The sequence below is a fragment of the Erigeron canadensis genome, chromosome 6 (assembly GCF_010389155.1).
Source record: "Erigeron canadensis isolate Cc75 chromosome 6, C_canadensis_v1, whole genome shotgun sequence".
Taxonomy (NCBI): domain Eukaryota; kingdom Viridiplantae; phylum Streptophyta; class Magnoliopsida; order Asterales; family Asteraceae; genus Erigeron; species Erigeron canadensis.
This window is the reverse complement of record NC_057766.1, coordinates 21047515-21068072: the sequence shown is the minus strand read 5'-3', so window position 1 is coordinate 21068072 and position 20558 is coordinate 21047515. Positions and strand designations below refer to the sequence as shown.

The 20558-nt window shown below is 35.1% G+C and overlaps 1 protein-coding gene across 1 annotated transcript; it reads right to left on the bottom strand.

The window, feature by feature from the left end:
- Positions 1 to 6071: 6071 nt before the first annotated feature.
- Positions 6072 to 11262, bottom strand: LOC122605135 (protein ROOT HAIR DEFECTIVE 3-like). Its single transcript, XM_043778014.1, has 21 exons — positions 11205 to 11262; positions 10858 to 11007; positions 10055 to 10121; positions 9877 to 9979; positions 9697 to 9767; positions 9545 to 9608; positions 9400 to 9465; positions 9268 to 9315; positions 9106 to 9168; positions 8940 to 8996; positions 8706 to 8855; positions 8533 to 8601; positions 8340 to 8431; positions 8188 to 8266; positions 7924 to 8089; positions 7733 to 7848; positions 7400 to 7662; positions 7222 to 7318; positions 6973 to 7119; positions 6670 to 6777; positions 6072 to 6459 (listed from the first exon to the last, which is right to left on the bottom strand). The coding sequence occupies exons 1-21, from the start codon at positions 11212 to 11214 to the stop codon at positions 6289 to 6291; spliced, it is 2157 nt and encodes a 718-aa protein (XP_043633949.1). The 5' UTR covers positions 11215 to 11262; the 3' UTR covers positions 6072 to 6288.
- Between the last annotated feature and the right edge of the window lie 9296 nt (positions 11263 to 20558).

Sequence of the window (20558 nt, the reverse complement as noted above, 5' to 3'; positions counted from 1 at the left end):
CATTTGAGACTTTAGAAGGAAAAGGACCAGACAAGATGGACTGAGGTTACTGTTTAGGATGATCAGCTCGCTGAGGCGTGCTATAATCATAAGGCACAACAACGGTACTTCTTTTGAAAGTCTCAGCCGTTTTCAAGCTAAGTTGCTGAGGAGCAATGGATTTGTACCCATCACTTGAGATGTCTCCATGAAATGTTCCATTTGGAGAGTATTGAATTTTACCTTCATGTGGCATCATGCCAACAATAGGTAGATGGGAAAACATATTGTTAGAGAATGAAGATGAGCTAGCGATTTTAGCTTCAGAGGAATTTGAAGGGTCGCTGGAGAGAGATGAGGAGGATCCAGCGTCTATTTCAGTGTAATCATTTCCTTTAACGAAATACCACTTTTTCATTTCCTCAGGAGAAGTAATACCAGATGGTGGGATGGAGATTTCAGGTTTCACATCATCTTTAAACATATCAGCGAGACAGGCAGCAGATTCAAAATCTCCACCTATCACTGCCTGAACTTGTGCAGGGACTTGTTCTCCGAGACATTGATGATGAAACTTAGAAACTTTTGACCAAGAGGTCACAATCTTCTTGAGATTGAGGACTTCAAGCTTAAGTTTTTCATTCTCAAGCTGAAGCTTTTGTGTCAGCAACTCATGTGACTGAAGTTCTACATGAACATTCTTTAGTCTGTTGAGTTTTTCAGATTTTTCACTCAATTCAGAACTTACTGAAAAGAGTTTTGAGTGAGCTTCAACGCGCAGAGTTTCTACGAACTGAAGATCACATGACAAGGATTCAAGAATTTTGGTCTTGTCCTCGTCAGCAGATGAGAGAAGAGCATATACCTTTTTGACAGTGACGTTGACCCACTGACTTGTTGAGACTTGGTTTATTGTCAGCGCATCACTATCAGCCAGAGCCATGAGACACATGGTGTCAACATACTCCTCATCATCAGAGTCATCTGAATCAGCCCAATCATGCTCTTTAGCAACCAGACCTTTGCCTGGTGTTTTGGCTTCTTCAGTTTCAGCCATTTTGGCTTTGAGCTGATAATACTTGTTCCTGTATTCATCAGTAGATTTAGATGAGTTAGTTTTAGGAGCAGCAGGGGTTGGAATAGAAACCCTGCACTCCTTTTGATAATGGCCTTTTCTGCCACATTTCCAGCATTCTTCCTGTGATTGATCAACAGGAGACTTATATGGAGCAACTGACTTATGGTTGTTCCACTTTCTGGAATATTTCTTTCCAGCGATTAAGGCAAATTCCATAAAATCACTGAGCATTTCTTGTTTCTCTTCAGCATCAAGCTCATCAACAAGAGCTTGAATGGATGCTAGAAGAGTAGAGGTGCTGGCACCATCATTAGGGTAGATGGGCTCAGTAGAGATGAGAGCAAAAGGGTCAGTTAAAGGATTTGCAGAAGTGCTAGCTGCGGAAGAGGAGCCAGCATGTCTCCTAGATTCTGCAGAGGCTCTAATATTTTGAGCCAAGGCTTTCTCTTCAAATTGAAGAGTGCCAAACAATTCCTCAAGATCCAGTTCTTGAATCTTTTTAGTGGTACGGAGGATTTGTCTTAAATTCTGCCATTTAAGAGGAAGAGAGTCGATGAACTTGTGGCATACCTCAAAATTGTCATGGGTAATGCCAACATTTGTCATGTCATTGAGCAACCCTTTGAAACGGGTATATGTGCCCTCAAGACTTTCATCAGGAAGAGAAAAGAAATTTTCGTAGGCACGTTTTAGGTCAATTTTCTTGGTTTTAATCAAGTCAGATGACCCTTCATAAGTGCTCACTAGTCTTTCCCAAACTTCTTTTGAAGTGGGTAATTTAATGACTAGTTTCATCACCTCAGTGGGAAGAGTGGTGATGATCATGTTTTTCAATCTTGAATCAAGATTGACGAGCTTTCGCTCTTCTTCAGTCCATTGGACTACTGGCTTTACCAGATCAGTCACAATTTCAGGAGCGTCAGGTGTAGCACCTGGTGTCCTTTGGACATACATGGGTATGTAAGGACCTTCATTTAAGATGGTCATAAGATATGGTTCTACACCCACTATGTGTAGTAACATTCGTTCCTTCCATGAGCCAAAGTCTTTTGGCTCAAATTTTGGAGGAATAGAGACGTAACCAAAGTCACGCGTGTTAACCAGAGTGGGTACAGACGACATCTTTAAGAAAGAAGAAAAAAAGGTTTTAAGATTTAAACAGTAAAGAAAATAATGTAAACACAAGAGGCAAACAGATCTTGTTCCAATGATTTAGGAACAGTGACTCTGATACCACTTGATGGTCCACGAATGCACTACTTGTGTTTGATTTACTAACTTAAATTGCAAATATGAAATAACAAGATTAAAGGTGAGAAGTAAAGAATTAGTTTAGTTATATGTATTTCAAACTAAACGATGAAAACATGGATGGTTGTTTTACAACAACAATTAACAGAAAAGATTCGTTAAGTTTTTGAACACACAAAAACTTAACAAATAAGCAAAGAAAATAAAGTGAAGACTATGGAACACACCAACAAGATGGTGGCTAGGTCAAGTGATTCCTTTTATAGGCAGATAAGGAATCACATGACAACCCTAGTAGATGTTGACACATGAAGGTTGTCAACTATCTATTGGTGGGTCATTCAAATCTGCAGAGGTCTCTTTCCTTCATCTTGTTTGTTTCCAAAAACGGTATGAAAGAGAAACTCCATTGCACAGAAATAGTACAAGGGCACATGGCTTCATTTTGATCTTGCAACACGTGTCCTTGGGGACCATCCTCCTATTCTTCAAATTCCCGCTTATATACTGGACAGTGAGTCATCGAACATATCCTTTAGACTTTGAAGACAGATCATGCTTGCAGATGCAGGCGCTCGCTGAGAGCTCGCTGAACGAGTCACTCGCTGAGTCTCTCAGCGAATCCATAACTCAACAAGTAGTAATAATGAATTTGCTTTTTCAATCATGTATAATATATGTAGTACTAAAATTTTAGTCCTTGTCGTATGCCCTACTAGAAAGACAGCAAGTCAAGCTGCCATGGAGGCTAACAAGTTGATTAAGTATCATCCTTTTGTGGGTGTCCAAGTCGTCATTGCTAACCGGCTTGGTTTACAAATAACAATTTTTGTTTTTTATAGTTAACATGTATGCAATTTTTTTTGGTGTGGCAGAAACTTGTCTGCAATTTCATTTATATTGTGTACTACTTCACTTATTTTTATATACTCCTTCCCAGTCACGAGCCACAATGGAGTATGTTCAATATTTCAAGGTTAGAACTTTTCGATTTACAGTTACATGATGCTTGTCTCCAATGGATGTGAAGTCACAAAATCTGGAATTTGATAAATATGCTTGATACTTTTTAGATGAATAAGTAACTAATAATAAGTGTGTCTTCTTTTTTTAGGTTTTTTTTTTAAATTGCAATAAGATATTCCAATTTCACACCGGTCCTTGCAAAGCACAAGCGACCCCATTACAAAACAGTACATACAGAATTTGTAGCAGTGGGAAGAGACTCGACGCTGAAGATGCTAATGGGCTTATGGCCCGTTTGATCCTGGGTGGGAAGAAGTCACAAGACAAAAAGGCTACAAAGACAAGAATGGGAAGAACAACAACGACAACAACAAGGTACAAGGCAATAAGATTATCAAGTTTTTCGTCTTAAATCTTCCCGAGGGTTGCAGACGTTGGGATCTGGAATCTTGCCTTAAGGGTTTGGCAGAGATAGCGGGAGTCTATATAGCTAGGAAAAGAAACAAAGAAGGACTCAGGTTCGGATTTATAAGTTTCAAAGGAGTCAAAGATTGGAAAGCATTGTAGTTCGACCTAAGGAAGACGAAATTGGGAAGGTACAACCTACAAATTAATGTTGTCAAGTTTGCATTGGAAAAAGTTGATTCGATGGGTTGAGAGAAGAAAAGCTGGTTCAAATCTAATCCCCGGATTCCACCAAGAAGGTTTGTGACGGCAGGATAGGGTACAGATAAGGGGAATAAATCATTCGCTGACATTGTGAAAGGCCCAACGGGTGACGATAGTGTGTTCAGGAGCTTAGTGGTTGATCAAGAAGTTGCGGCGTTCCCTTCATTCCATGGAAGGGCGTTAGTGGCGAAGTGCGTGGATTTTGATTCGCTCTTAGAATTGAAATCGAAGCTAGGGGGTAGGAGTTGATAAGGTGGGGTTGAGATATATGGGCGGTCTCGATGCATTACTCACGTTCCCGGTGGAGGAGGTGGCCGATGATTTTTTTAGAAGGAAGGAAACTTGGAAGCCATGGTTTTCCAAGCTTGAGGTGTCAAGCAACCACATACTTTTCCCTCTGTGTGTGAGAGGAAAAGGGAGAGAGAAAGGTATGTGGTTGCTTAACACCTCCTAATCACACATTAATGTTAAATGGTTCAACCAAGTTGGATGAGTTAAGTACCCTTTCAAGTATGTCCTTGGAAGACACCCATTGTGACTTGTGAGAATAACATAGCTCTTGCCTCTGAGTAGGCATATCATCAAACCACCCATCGATATTTGTGCTTTTATTTCCATGTTGTGTTGCGATATGATCTTCAATAAAAGATGACTTATTCTTTTTTACATTTTTTTAATGCTTTAAATTTTAGATGTTGAGTTTGTTATAATTCTTTTAAAGGCACATAGCCACAAAATTTAGGATTTACATGAATTGGATTGTGAATGTATTTTTCAATTTTGTTTTGATAAATTTTTGTTTTTTCACTTTGTTTAAAATCTGTTATTAAAATTGCTTGGTCATTCATAGTTGCTTATTTTATTATTATTAGTTTTTTGAATAGCATTCAAAGTTCCTTACTAGAATTACTTGGTCTTTCATAGTTGTGATTTTGCAATCCTTTTATCTGATCTTTATTGTTTCATCAGTTCGATTATCAAATGAACTTTTTGTACACTTTGGTATATGTGGAACTTCATTTTATTGTTCAACTTAAACCACCTTGATGAGTTAATATCAATGTTTCCGACTGTAACTATTACAATTTTTAACTTACAAGATTTAGAAGTATAATCATATATAGAAAATTTTATTAATATTTTTCTAATCATGCCCGGGTAGTCACCCGGGTTGATTAGCTAGTTATTATTAATATAACATTACATATATACAGATTTGTAAAGGAGAATCAAAGTGAAAATACATCACATTACACTGTGATTATGTATAGATCTGTAAAAAAAATAAAAAATATAGATTTAACGAGATGTCTTGAGGAGCAGACGAGCAGTCGCTTGGGATGCCAAATTCATTGTGAATTAATACTAGTAGGCATAGTATTTCTTTCATTAAAAACGAGATATCACTCAATATTGTATATATATTTATGTTTGTTTGAAGAGACATTAATACTTGCGAGGCATATATTGTTTCATTGAAAACGAGATGTCACTCAATGAATATGCGTATACAATTACGGGAGGCTCTGTGTATGGAAATGTATCTTCGTAACTATAATACTCACCCTTTCAAAAAAAAAAAACTATAATACTCACATATTTAAATAGAAAACAGATTCAGATAGATATAGATTTCTATGTGTTTATATGTATATTCATGTTTGGATTTTCCAAACCGTGATTTCGATATATTTAAAGATTTGTTGAATTCCTCGTTGCTTTTTGATGTGGAATGAATAAAATTTGGGAAGAACAATGGAATAAATAATAGGGTGAAATGTTGATGATGGAAAAATTAACGGAGGTTTAACGTTAAAAATTAACAATATTACTCTTATTGAAAAAAATTTAGAAACGAAATCCTTTTAATAGACAAAAACTAAATAGATTACCTATATTATGAATTTTGAGTAAAAAGGTTCTTTTTATGGAATTTTCTCTTTAAAAATAGGGCTTAATTTTTTACCCCGGAGATCATCATAATAATTTTAACTTGGGGATTGTATCAAACGTTGAAATCTTGAAAAACCTAACACAACTTACTTGGTTTGTCATATTGTCAATTATATAGCAGTCAAGTAATTGAGATTAATTATATAAAAATATTATACATATTATAAACGATTTGATAAGAGTTTGAATACACACATATGAGAAAACATGACAAGTGAGATGTAACCATAAGTTTATAAAGTGACTCCAATAGCTCATCCAATCTATATTCAATAAAGTAACAGATTACAAAACTCAACATTCCCTGATCAAAAGCACCATCCAAAATTCTCAAACCTAAACATCATCACAATTCCACAAGCAAAAAACACATCAAACTCTTATTATCAATCTCATCCATCTCCAAACAATTCTGATGACACGCTCGAAATATGCTTTGAAGTATCAGCTAATTCGGACACAGTCTTAAAAATATTTTGAACGATTTCTAGAATCTGAGAAACGTTGCTTAGATTCTGAGAAACATTGCTAAGAAACTCCTTCTTTTCATTCTTCTTTGCTTCCTGAATTCCGTAGCAGAAAAAAAAATTACACAGAAAGGTAAATCGCATAGTCAAACAAAGTAAAGATCATATTCACCATTTGCAATCTTACAATTTATATATAATTTTTTTTGAACAAAAAATACTCAATTGCACACCATGGTCCTAGATGGCCAGATTTTACACAAAGGCCTATTGGTTGCAGGCTAACAAAATGAAAAAAAAACATACCGAGCGTTCAATAGTTGCCTTAGCGACTGCATCACAGGCTTCTTTTAGAAATTCTATCCACAATTCATTACACTCTAAAGGAGCTATAAGTGTCTTTGTAACGGGAACCTGAAGTAAAGAATTAAGTGCACACGGTTAAAATAGTCATGCAATGCTCATACTTTTTTTTAACAGCTAGTTAGTTGTTAGTAGTTCTCATCCTTGGAAATGCATCCAAGAGGTTTGCATTAAAAAGCGCACTCTCTAAAAGCTGTATACAAAAACGAAACCAATATGCTATAAGCAGAGAAGATAATATGATACCCCTTTCCATTTGAACGAGGACAATGAGTCATGTGAAGTAGTAACGTTTTCTGTTCGCTCGAGTAATGTGTAAACCAAGGTATCCCAAATTGTATCAGTGGTATCATCCAAACGAATTGCAGCCAAAACAGAGAGAAACTTTAGAGACTGAAAGATAGATATAACCAATTAAATTAACAAGAATATACACATGATATTAATTAAAAAAATATATGAAGGATGCAGTATCTTCTAATAAGTGATTCTTACAGCAGACCAGGCAGTTTTAGCTATATCTTGAATGTTTTTCTTCCCAGACCAGACACGGGGCATGTTATCACCATTGTATTTAAATATGGATGTAAATCTGTGTGATTTAATGAAGTGAATATAAGTTGCAGCAAAAGAGAAATGAACAATTAGGGCAAATCGTATATGTGCACAATACCTTTCCTTCATGTGGTGCAATGCATTTCCAGCTTCTTCTCTTGCCGTCTTTTCCACCAGTCCTCTTGCATGATTCTTCAACTTTGAGATCATATCTTCTTTCTTTTGTTCATCTATTTCAAAAGTCAAAAGTGCAGAAGAGAATTCAGAGACAGCCGTTTCAGTTTCATGCTGAAGAAGTTCTCTTATTGCAGGCCAAGTATGATCACTGCCCATCTCAAGAAGACTTTTCACAGGACCATGTAAGGCCTCTTTCAAATTTGACTGCAAATGCGAAAACCGATCAACACCTGAATACTTAGCCCAAATATCATAAATGCAAAGTTAATATCACCTCATGTACTTTAGATAGTTCGACAAGTTGAACTTCAGTAATATGTGAATTTAAATCGCGTGAAAATTTTTCCTTTATTTTATCCAAGTCCCAATTGGCATGCTCAACGACAGCACCTGCAATTTCAGATCTAAAATTATATAAATTGAGAATCTTTAAGAAAATAATAATCGTGAAAAATGAAACCATACGTTCACATCGTTCAGCGAATAGTCTCACGAACTTCTTAGTGTAGTCACAAGCATTCACTGCAAACCCCTGTCCTCCATTTAGAGCAATGCTAAATTCGTCTTTGAAATTCTCGAATAACATAGCTTGTATGCGCTTCAATGTCGATTGGTAGGCTGGTTGAACAAGCTAAATATAACAAAAGAAACCAAAAGCAATGAAAAAATACTACTACACTTAAATAACAACAAAAAAAACATACGGTAACCGTCAACAAGAAACATTACTTGCAACAAATTCTCTTCCAATTGTTTTCTTTTTTCGGATGTAACACTAGCTTCAAAGTATGTAGCCTCGTGATCATAACTGAAAACAGATTATTAACAAATGCAAGACAACAAAGATTAAAAAAAAAAAACAAATTGTAAATTGTTCTTACCCAGATAAACAGTTAGAAATCATTAAACTAACTTTTTCTCCAAAGTCTTCGACAAGATCAGTTTCCACAGCCTCTTGTAAATCAAGCCAGGCCTGCAACACTTAGTTATATTAGATGTTTGAGAAAATTGTGTTGGGTTCATTTATACTATCTCTTATATATAAACCTAACACAATTTTTGGTTGTTATATACCTTGTTTGCAATAAAGGTAGAATACTTTTGCGTTACAATCGCATCACATCTTAGAGTTGCCACCATAACCTGCTTCCACCAAAAAGACAAAAAAATATATATATATATTCAAGATATCGACAGTAGACAGTATGCGAAAGGTTTAAAAACTATCAGCAATCACCACGCCGTACCCTAAGAGAAGGCAAGTCAAGGTCTTTGTTCTCCTTGATAAGTTTCCATATCTGTTGTGCACTGATGGAAAAACCGGAAGCAGGAACAACTTCTCGCCTATCACCCGCAGGTGCAATAGATTGAAAGAACTTCTGCTTCAAACTAGCCACCTTTCAAGAAACAAAAAACCATATAATTGAGAACCATTTGTCGCAAAACTAAAGTTACTAATTACATTTTAATCTCTAGCATACCTCCTCTTTAAATATGGCTTTCTGGAGTTCAAAATTTGACAGTGCAACAACTTCAACCTGATCAATAAAAAAATGAGAAGTTATTATACACTAGATATATATACTTATACCCTTTTATTTCAAGAAAGTAAAAAACATTCAAAAGGACAAATAGAATAAATCTTACATTAAATAAATCTTTGAGACGGGTGTCTTTGTGGGATTCCGGCTTGGAAACAGAATTCCATATCTACATAATGATATATGATCATATATTCATATATATGTGGTGTAATTGTCTCAACATTATGAGATAACAAAATTATAAATTGTAATATGAAAAAGCTACCTTTTCGATTCCTTCACTCAGGTCATTCTTCAGATGTTCAAAAGGTGTCTGCACAAAAACAAAATAAAATTAAAACATCGAATTATGTTATCCTAAAACAAGGTGCAACTATTTTCAGTTGACAAAGCTTACCAATGATTTATCACGTATGACAAACATGAGAGTTTTTTTATCTACTCTAAATAACCGCAACATAACCTGTAAAACATAAACTATAAGTTTTAACAAAATGGAGCATGAAAAAAAAATGTACAACATACATATATGGATAACTTACCGAAAATACAGCTCTCAGAAGCGGTTTATTAGCAGCATGTTCACGCCCGATATCTTGGCACCACCTATGTAATACATAGATATCCAGAAATACAACATGAGTCTACAAGGTCAGATAAGAACAAGATTATCTACATCTACCAGCAAACTTACATATTTATAATCACTTTATCTGCAACCACAAGCGCAAAAAGTGCACTTTGTTTCTCGAATACCGTATCATCCTGGATACACAGGTTCATAATAGTTAAAATTGAAAGCGAGAGATGATACAGGAAAAAAGTAAAATAAAAGGTAATTATCGACAGAAAGTACGAAAAAAAAAAAAAGAACCTCTCCTCTTTCTCTTCCATCTGTACCCTCAAGATCCATTACAATGGTGCAAGGTTCAATACCAACACATCTTGCTATCCATATACCCTTGGTTGTCTGAGACCTAATAAAGAAAACTGATAATAATCAAAAAGTTCAAACCAAGAAAACTAATTTTAAAGACCAAATAGGAATATGCCTTTGCGCCATAGTGTCCATTTCTTTAAAGTTGGTATCAAAAAGATGATTTATAAGTGTACTCTTCCCTGCAAGAAGCACAATATTGATGTCAGAACTTGCTAGTCTATGAAAGTTGCACCGCATAATTCCATGGTGTTAAAGTGTGTGAATTAAGCTGTGACAATACCGAGAAACCTGAGATGACTAGTGGTCAATCTGGCGAGTCTAAGAAAGAGCAGGATTTTAACTTAATTAAATTTGAATGACATCGTGCAGTAGGCTACAGTAGAAAGAGAGAATGAAAGAAACTGCCCACTGCCGTCATCCACAGGTTTTGAACCCCAACACTTAATGTGATTACTTATTGTATTTTTAAGGTACAGTTTGAGTATAATGTAGCTATGTTGTGCCTTTAATAATGAATATAAGAACACAACTTAAGCCATAAGATGTTCAAGTATAAAATATGGGTATTGTGCAAAATTTAGAGTCAGAAGTTTATATGACAATGTGTTGGAGGTAATCTCTTCTACTATTTTTATTATCATAAAAATTCTCCGTTGTTAATTTTAATCCCTCCGTTGTCATTTTTTGTTAGATTTAATAATTCAACATAAACCGTTGTGGCTCTTTTGGATGATTATATATCCTCAAAAGCAACTTGAAGAACTAGCAGCATACAATACGCTGCACCTTTACGTATACACTTAAACGTGACGAATTAATGAAAAAACCGTGTATGGGAACCATTTTATGTGATCTAAAGAACAAAACTTAATGTAAAAAATGATAAAGATTACTACTTATGAACGGCATACGTACCGCTGTGCTGTGGACCCATTATAGCTACGACGGCATAAGAAAGTCCACATTCTCCAAGTTTGACCTGTTTGATAAACCTGTCAAGTCCATCTCCATTGAAGGTACCATCTCCATCTATGAGCTGGGTGGAGTAACATTCAGTTTCATTGCCTGAAATAATAAAGATCACATTACATATAGTTCAACGTGAAGCTTTTGAGCAGGAAATTTGAAGTCAATTCATGCATCCACTTAAAAAAACCATTTCCGATTCAAAAGCATAAGTTTTAACATGTTATGAAAACTGATGGATGAATGAAATCATTACAGAAAAAAAAATTCCAAAACATCAAAAACAAATTGCATACCCGCCATCATCAAGAACGATTAAAACAGATGGAACTCGATCAACCTGCAAGCTTTAAGAATAAAATGTGAATAAATTAAGACCAAGTGCGATATACATATATATACTATTAGTAAAACAAGAGCGTGTAAAGACCTGCAATTCTACAAGAAGTTGTCAAAGAAAGACCAGAAAAGTCAGTCAACTCTCCAGGTTGAAAAAGTGTATGCGGTCCTTGGCGGGAAGTTGTCGAGACTTATTCAAGCTCACTTCACTTGCGCCACGTATGTAGTTTCGTTTCATTTTTCTTGTTCTTTTTAATGACACTTAATATCACGGGCCATTATGTAAGTACTTTTCAAATAGTTTCTTTTGGTGTAATAATTATTAAATTTTGGCAAAAAAGTATCCACTAATAACTTGCAATGTGGCAATGTAAAACTTTGCTAATTTATTGCTAACTCGAAAATTTCTAACCCCGCATTGCGACGCATCATTTATCGTGTTGAAACGATTGTGTTATTTAGTGTTGTTGAGTTGAATTGACAAACATTCTTTTATTGATATATTTGTTTAAAAGTTTATTACTCCGTCTGCGTGTTACGCGATTTCAGTTCAATTACTTTTTGTTATTGATATATGATTTATATATGTTTGCTAAAATCTTTGACATATAAAATATATACTTATTCAAAGACAATACAAAGAAAAAGTTTATAATATATCATTTGGAAACCTGGAAACAATTATGTTCTGTTATTGATAATGTGTCGCTATATATGTTTGTTAGAATTTTTGACACATGAAATAAATATTTATTCAAAGGCAATACCACAAAAAAATAGTTTTCATATATACTATTTAAAAACCCAAAAGAAAAAAAAATATGTTAAAAACCAAGAAATACCCGTAATTATAAACCTGAAATGAATTCAATGTGATAAAATCTGAATATTGTTACAAAAAAGGATAAACTTTTCAATATAATTATTTGAAAACAAAAAGGGGGAAACATATGGAAAAAACTAAGAAGTAACTTATATTAGAAAACTTAAATGGGATGTGATTTGACAAAATCCGAATAATAGTGCGGATTATAACATGGACGAATAGTAACTCGCCTCGAATAGTAACTCGCTATGCAGGCGAGTTACTATTTACAACCATTTCATTTATTATAGTATATAATTTGAGCCAATATAGATGGTGTTTTTTTTTTAACATTAACAATATTATTGATATGGGAAAACTAGCAAGGCGTTAGTATATTACAATAAAGGCAAAGTAAAGAAAAAAAGAGTACATCAGGGGCAAAAGGGATCTAAATGCTGAAGGAAAACCACTGGGCCCAAGTGATGTTCGAATTGCTGGAGCGGTTAATCAGCCACGAGAGGATAAGCTGCTTGATATTTTTGACGGCGAACTGGACTGGGGGTGTCTTGTTAAACTCTTCAGATTCTCTCTTAAGCACTTCAGCTTCTTTCTTAAACTCTTCAGCTTTTTTTTCTTGTTCTTCAAATTTTTGATTCATGCTTTCTACCTACAAAATTAACTACACATGAGTAACAGGGCAATATGGGGTATAATTACTGCAATTACCAGCAAACAAGAACCCTTTTTTGTTGACTTATATGATTCAAATACATGAACGAACAGTTCTATTATTCAGATTGAATAAGCATAGTTACAGAAGTGCTAGTTCTCACTTAGGATAGTTTTCCGATGCAATAAAGGACCGAAATTACAACTCTACTCCTCATAACCTCATCAAACAAGTTCATAACATGTCAAGTGCATCACAGCAAATTATAGATCTACAAACATGTAATAAACCAAATCCAAATCTAAAGACATTCTATATATAGTTGTTAAACCAAATCCTAATATAAACATTTAGAAACATAAAACGTAACATTCAGTTATTCAGGCCTTTCGGGTTTCCAGTTATCCATTGGCCAGAACAAATCATTGACTGAGAACTGGACTGTTATTGACTTTCACTAGCAACTACAAATAAAAAGAGAATCGTAAGCTAAGAAGAATAAGCTAACCTCATTAGACGTCCAACCCATGTTTGGACCAAAAAGTCTAGCAGCCCATGATGTTGTTAGTGCCCTCTTCTCATTGGATATCCCAAACAATGTTCCCTTTTTCATCCCTCCAGTAGCCTGCTCCCATAACTCTCTATTTTATGACAGATTTCCTACAGATATGAATAAAAGTGAATTTGCTATGGCTTTACCGACGGAATATAAATCTGTCGAAAATTGCATAGGAAAATTTGTCAGAAACTTAGCATTTTCTGACTAAATTTCCGACAGATACAAATATGTCGGAAAATCCGTCGTAATTCTATTAGAAAATTGTCGGAATGGCCTTTCATCGGAGATTCTGTAGGAAATTCATTGAAAATTTCCGACGGAATAGATTCTGTCGGAAAAATCTGTCAAAAATTTGCCTTTTTCTAGTAGTGCTTTTTGTATAAAAAACTCCAATTCCATATGGAAATTGTACGAATGTGTAGAACCTAGTCTCATATCCCACTATCCATCTTTTCAATCTTCCATTCTCCAACTAACATGTTAAATAATTGAAAACAAAATTACAAAACCAATAATATCCATCATCCGCAAAATCCATCATTCCACCTGCAACATCTGGCAAGGGTTTGTGATGCATCCGGTCAAAATCAAAACTAAGACGACAACAGGACGCTACTAGTTTTTAGTTTTGCTAATATTTTAAAGTTTGAATATTATACTAAGGTTTGTTTTAAGGGAAAAAGGAATATGGGCTATTGATTTAACTTGGATGGAAAATACCCTCACATATTAGTTTTCTAATAATTTAAATAAATAATTGGGCCCTATGTATTTTATTTATTAATCATTAAATGTAAAAAGATTTTCACCCAAGTTAAATGTCTAACAGTGTCATATTCATTTTCCTTGTTTTAAATATGCTTTGTGTGACTTATGGTTATATATGCATGAGTTAAGCTATATATGATGGAGTTTTATGGCTGAATCAGATGTTTAACAATTAGATGTCTAGCTGATTACTAATGTATGTGTAGTGACTATTAAAGATGTAACACCCCTGATTTTTACCATTTGGCTAATCATGTATTTTGACTAACGAATTGTGATTGGTAAGATAATTGAGGCCCATTTTTAACACCCCGTGATATTTGACGATGTTGACTTTATCTGACTATGTGAATAATTGTGATTATAATGTGAATATCGTTGTTTTAAAATATATGTGTTTATTAAGAGTCGAATGTGATTACACGATCATTAGTGTTTTTGGTAATGTTTTAGCATTTACGTGTTTGGATTGGGTATTATGTGATAGCTAGTTGGCTATTGAAGCAAGAGTGTGGGTGGAAGGGTGTAAACCCTTCCCACCTCTCATTTCCCTTTCCTTCCTTAATTATCTCAACAAACACACACACACACACACACTCCACACCCACTCTTTTTCTCTCTTCCATCCAAGAAACACACAAAACACACACTAGTTATATTTTCATCAAAATCAAGGTCTTAGTTAACATCAAAAGTGTTAGAAATTAGTTAAATATCATTTCCTCGTCTTCCATCTTCAAGAATTTTTAGGTATTTCAAGTGTTCTTCACCATTTAAGCTCCAAATTGGGATTTAAAGCTTCGGGATGATTTGGTACGTATTTCTTGGCTTAAATTCATCATTTTACATTGCATAATATGTTTCTTAGTCAAAATTGGATTTTGAGTTTTCTAGGGTTTTGGTTTGAGTTCTAGGGTTGGATTCTTGTTGGATATGTGTTTTGAAACGAATTTGGTGATGGGTATTGTCAAAAATATGTTTGTAACATATTACCTAGCTTCAAAATGGTCTTTGGATGTTCAAAAACAAGTTTGGATAAAATTTGGGTCGTGTTTGGCTTAGTTTTGGATGTGCTAAAATTGAGCTTTCTGAGCCACCATCTCAAACGATGGTTCTGGCATCCTAGATGCTGGGCTAGACGCTATGGCGTTTGAGCTGCTGGTTTTGGCGTCGCAGACGGTGATTTCCCCCCTCAGACGTTGATTTCTTCTGTTTTACGCTGACCAAGACGTTGGAAAAGACATTTCTAATCCACCTTCTCAGACGGTGGTCTGGGGCGTCCCAGGCGGTGGCCCACATTCCTCGTTTTTTTGTTTTGTCTTCTTTTGAACCTTTTGACCTTCCATGATCCTTGGGTTGTACCGTACTTCCTTGTAAACATTCTTTTGGTCCAAAAGATGTCAAATCAAGTTTCTAGAGTCGACAAAGGGTTGTGAGTCATGTCTTGAGCCTTGTAAGGACCTTAATGAGTATTGTGATGCTTATGTGAATAGGTGGTGAACTTTGGACTATCGTTGGACGTTGTTGATTGTTACATAACTTGCCATTGTCGATCAAGATGAGTTTCGTAGTCCCCTACTCGATTGAGATTTGGGCTGAAAAGTGTACACCTGCTTGATTGATTGATTTGATTGACGGTTTAACTTGTTGTTTGTTGGATTATGCTTTCGATTTTGATTATATGATGGTATTAGGATAGTTGTACATACACGGAAGACGATGATACCTTTAATGAGTTATAAATGTGGTGGGAAGGCTGCGGGTCACCCTATATATAAGCATCTATGATTCCTTAAATGTAAAGTCGTATGAAATGTATGTGCATTGTGGTTTTGAATAATTTGTTGTACGATGGACTTGTGATTGAGATTGGTTATGCATGTACTTGTTGACTGGTTCGATGTACTCCTAAGTATTCATACTTGATGACTTTCCAGGTGTTATACACTTGATGATATGCTTTTTGTACAACGTACTCCCAAGTGTTCTACACTTTTTTATATTACTCGGTACGACGTACTCCCAAGTATTTTATACTTAATGAATATTTGATGGTTATGATCGATTGATGTTGTCGTGGGATATCTATGCTACTTTAATTAGCATACTATTATTTGTGCACACTTATTACGCATTCACTAACTATCTCTCGTAGTTCCTTATATGGATATCTATGTGTGTGGCTAGATTGTACTTAAGCAAACCTAAATTACGTTCATGTGTAATACTGTAACATCCGTGAATTTTGACTATTTGACTTTATGTGCTATTTGACTAACGATATTAACTCATGATATAATTGAGTTCATTTTGTGTTTTAAATGACTAGTGATGTACTTGACGTATCGATTGTTTGACTTATTATGTGAAACGATGCAAGACGATATGTGAATTAACTAGTGAATTGAAGCGGGTCAACCCATGGGTTCATGACCCAAACCCTTGACCCAACTAATCACCCAACCCAATCCTCCAAACCCTTACACTCTCCCAACTAGGGGTGAGTACGTTTCGGTTTGGTTCGGTTTTTTACTAAAATAGAAACCGAACCGTTATAATTCGGTTTTTGAAAATTAAAACCATTGGGTTTCGGTTTTGATCTATTTCGGTTCGGTTTTTCGGTTTTAGTCGGTTTTTAACCACTTGTGGTTTGGGTCAAATTGAGCTTCAAAAGTTTATAAGTTTATACCCTATAATTACACCTTAATTAATTTCAACAAGTTTTCAAAACAATATTAGCAACAATAACACAACAATAATCACAATAAATCCATAAAAGTGAGTTGTACAAACTTCAAACAAATTTTATATATAACTATTTATATCTTTTACGCGTTGTTTAATTATACAATTATTAAAACAAATTAATTTTGTTGTGTATTTTCACTTAAAACATATAAATGATATTATTATATACACCTATAAATGTAAATATAATAACATATTTATCAAAAATTAATAATAAAATGATATAAATATAAAATAAAGTAAAAATATATATTTTTGGTTTGGTTCGGTTTTTATTGTTCGGTTTTTCATTATAAACCAAAACCGAACCACAACTTTCGGTTTTTAGAAAACCAAAACCAATGGTTTTTGGTTTTTTTGGTTTTTTCGGTTCGGTTTTTTATGGTTTTTGGCTCACCCCTACTCCCAACCATCCATTCATTCTATCATCTCTATCTCTCTCTAGTAAATGCACACACAAAAACACACATCTCTCTCTCTAATTTAACTCTTCAATAAATGTTGTCTAACTTAATTTAGTGTAAGAATCAACATCACCATCATTATATCTTCATCACATCAAAAATTTGAAGTTTCAAGTTGCAATAATTATCCATTTGGGTCAAATTAGGGTTAATCTAAATTTGTAACATCCGTCATTTTGACCAGTCAACGCTAGCAAACTGATAAATAGAAATTAGTCAAATTTAAGTAAATAAACTCTTGTAATGAAAAGGTAGGCATGCGAATAGTCATCAGGAGCGTAATTTAAAAATATGTAATATTGTGTCAATGAAATATTTGAACAATACTCGAGTTAAAAGTCTTAACTGAACGAATCAATATCAAGAGAAACCGGAACTAGTCGTGAGAGTGCAAGAGGGGAACAAAACCCCTCCCTACCTCTCATTTCTCTCTTATCTCTTTCTCTTACACACACACTCTCTCCTTTCTCTCTCAATCTCAAGAACACACACAAACACACACTAATCTTTTCTTCTATAAATTTCGGATTTAAGGGTTTGGTGGTAGTGAAATTGTTAGTTAATCATTGTATAATAATAATCATCATTGGAATTTCAAGAATTTGTGGGTTATTTCAAGTGTTCTTCCTTTAAGACTTCAAAACCGGATTTTGAGTTTCGAGTCGAATTGGTAAGTGTTTCTTAGCTCAAAATGTTCCTCTTACATTGTAGAATACTTCCTTGTTATAGATGTAAACAATTTGTGGTCGAATCGAGTGTAAAATGGGTGTTTTGTCTCAAAAACGGGTTTGGAATTAAAGGGTGATAAATCGGAAGTGGGTTTGTGAATTGGTATGCTTTTATGGTGTGAATATACTTGAATTTGGTTGTGTTAGAGTTTGGTAACCGGATTTGGCTTCTAAGGTTGTCGATTTTTAAGTCAAAACCCATTTTTCTTATTCTTTGAAATCTGCGGACACTCTTGATGAACTGACGGGTGATCCGTGTTCATCCGACCATCCGCTGGATCATCCGCCACAACGTCCACAGAATCCTGACCTCTCCGTATCATTTTCGTTCGGTTATCGGTCGACTTTTAATGATCCAAAACTTGTTTATTAGTCTTATATCATCATTGTAAGGTCAACAAAATTGATTAAACACATTTCCAAACACTTTGATTTTCACGTCGAATTTGGTTCTAAGTCATTGAACCGTGTTTAACCAAAACTCTTCATTGGTCGTTTAAATGTTCTCAAATCACTTTTAACACACCTTAGAGGGAATTGTGGTATTGTATAACTAGTGTTGATCATGACTTGTATTGTGACATATATTGTTAGATTGTGGACATTTGATGATTGTTGGACATTCATAGCTCGATCTTAACTTGTTGTTGCTGAATCAAGGTGAGTTTCGTAGCTCCTTACTCAATTGAGATTCGGGCTGAAAAGTGTACACATACGTGTTGTTTGGTTGTTTGGTTGATTTGATTGACGACTTATTGATTGACTGATTGATTGTTTGATTGATTGTTTGACTAATGGATGTTTTTGATTGATTGTGGATTGATGGATAGTCTTGATTGATTGTTTGATGGATTGAATTACACGTTTGGTTGATTTCGCATATGATTGTGATATGATGATTATTTAGGATAGATGTACCTACATGGAAGTCGGTTATACCTTCAAAGAGTTTGAGATGTGAAGGGTTAGTCGCTGGTACACCCTGTATACAAGCATCGATAACTCGTTGGAAGTAAAATCCTCTTAAGTGTATGTATGTATAGCTTTGGTTGGTCGATGATTGATGGACTTGTGATTGGTTGATTTACTTCCAAGTGTGTTACACTTGAAAACATGCTTTCGTACTTATTGATTGATTGGGTTGAGTTACGATTTATCGTATTGATTAATTGCTTGGTTGGTTGATTTGTTTACGGTTTGACCTATTATTGTTGGATTATGTGTTTGGTTGTGATTGAATCTTGATTGAATTGTGCATTGATTAATGGCTAGCTTGGTGGATTGTTTGATGGATTATGCATATGATTGGATTAATGTGGTTATTTAGGATAGATGTACATACATGGAAGTCGACTCTGCTTTCAAAAGGTTTGAGATATGGTGGGAAGGCTGCGGGTGACCCTGTATACAAACATCAAGGACTCTTTGAAAGCAATCCCTCTTAAGTGTATATATGTATAGTTCGGTTACATGGTTGGATTGATGGAAGATTATTGATGGAATTGTGATAGAGGCAACATACTTAAGCTTTGATATGGATATTGGCTAGTTGTTGGTTTTTGTGGTAAACCAAGGCTTGGGGCTATTTGAGGAAATGCATTTGGGATTGCATTGGTTGGTTATTGTTGAGATGTACGTAGGCCCACTTGTATGGGAAACGTGAGCAAGAACGTTCGCACCCCTGCGGGGAATCGTGTGCGGGGTCGTTCGCTCCTTGGGGTACGTAAGCATGCATTTGATGAGACGATCATGACTCCGGGTATATAGACGTATATATGCCGACGACTCTGAGATGCCACATTGGTCATGATGACATGTGGGTATCGTTGCATAGATGGCCGTACATATCATACGCATTATGACATTGACATGCATACGATTCCTATTTGGCATTGGCATTATATATGTTTACCATTACACGCTTGTTTATATTGTGAAATCTTGATGTGTTGTTAGTGTGGCACGTGAAGCTACTGGTATGCTTGATCTTCCTTATATGTATTGTGATTATTGGCAATGGCTTCATGTGATCCATCACTACGAACTCACCAACCTAGTGTTGACTTTGTTTAGTGCACTTTTCAGGTATTCATGTGAAGTTGGAGTATTGATTGGCTACTTGTCGTTTCTGCTAGAGCTTGGACTGGGACTTTCATGGATCCGTGATCCATTGTCCATTTAGGGTTCATGTTTAGCACTTATGAAATTAGTTGTAATGACCCGTTTCATTTCTCATTCATGACTTCTTGTTTACTTTGTATCTTGCACCTTAAATGTTGGTTTGGATTCACCGAATCCTTTATTTTCATGTAGTTTATGTTCTACGATAATCCCACTGTGTGCAATGTAATTTCAGTGATATTTTTGGCTCTAGCCCGGGGTGTTACAAAATTAGAATCAAAATTTGATGTTTGAAAGGGGTTGATGAAGTGGGTCATGTTAAATTATGTTAGATTATGTTCAAAATGAGTTTACATGTTCATCAAATCGTTGGTTGAGTCAAAAATGGAGTTTTGAGTGAGTTTGGGTTGTGTTTGGCTTCAAGAAAGTGTAGGTCGACCTAAAC

What these genes read in the sequence shown, in the direction of transcription:
- LOC122605135 (XM_043778014.1), bottom strand. An exon ending in GATAAAGTGATTATAAATAT is followed by an intron (nt 9,609 to 9,696) that starts GTAAGTTTGCTG and finishes TGTATTACATAG; the next exon opens with GTGGTGCCAAGATATCGGGC. An exon ending in TTCTGAGAGCTGTATTTTCG is followed by an intron (nt 9,466 to 9,544) that starts GTAAGTTATCCA and finishes TATGTTTTACAG; the next exon opens with GTTATGTTGCGGTTATTTAG.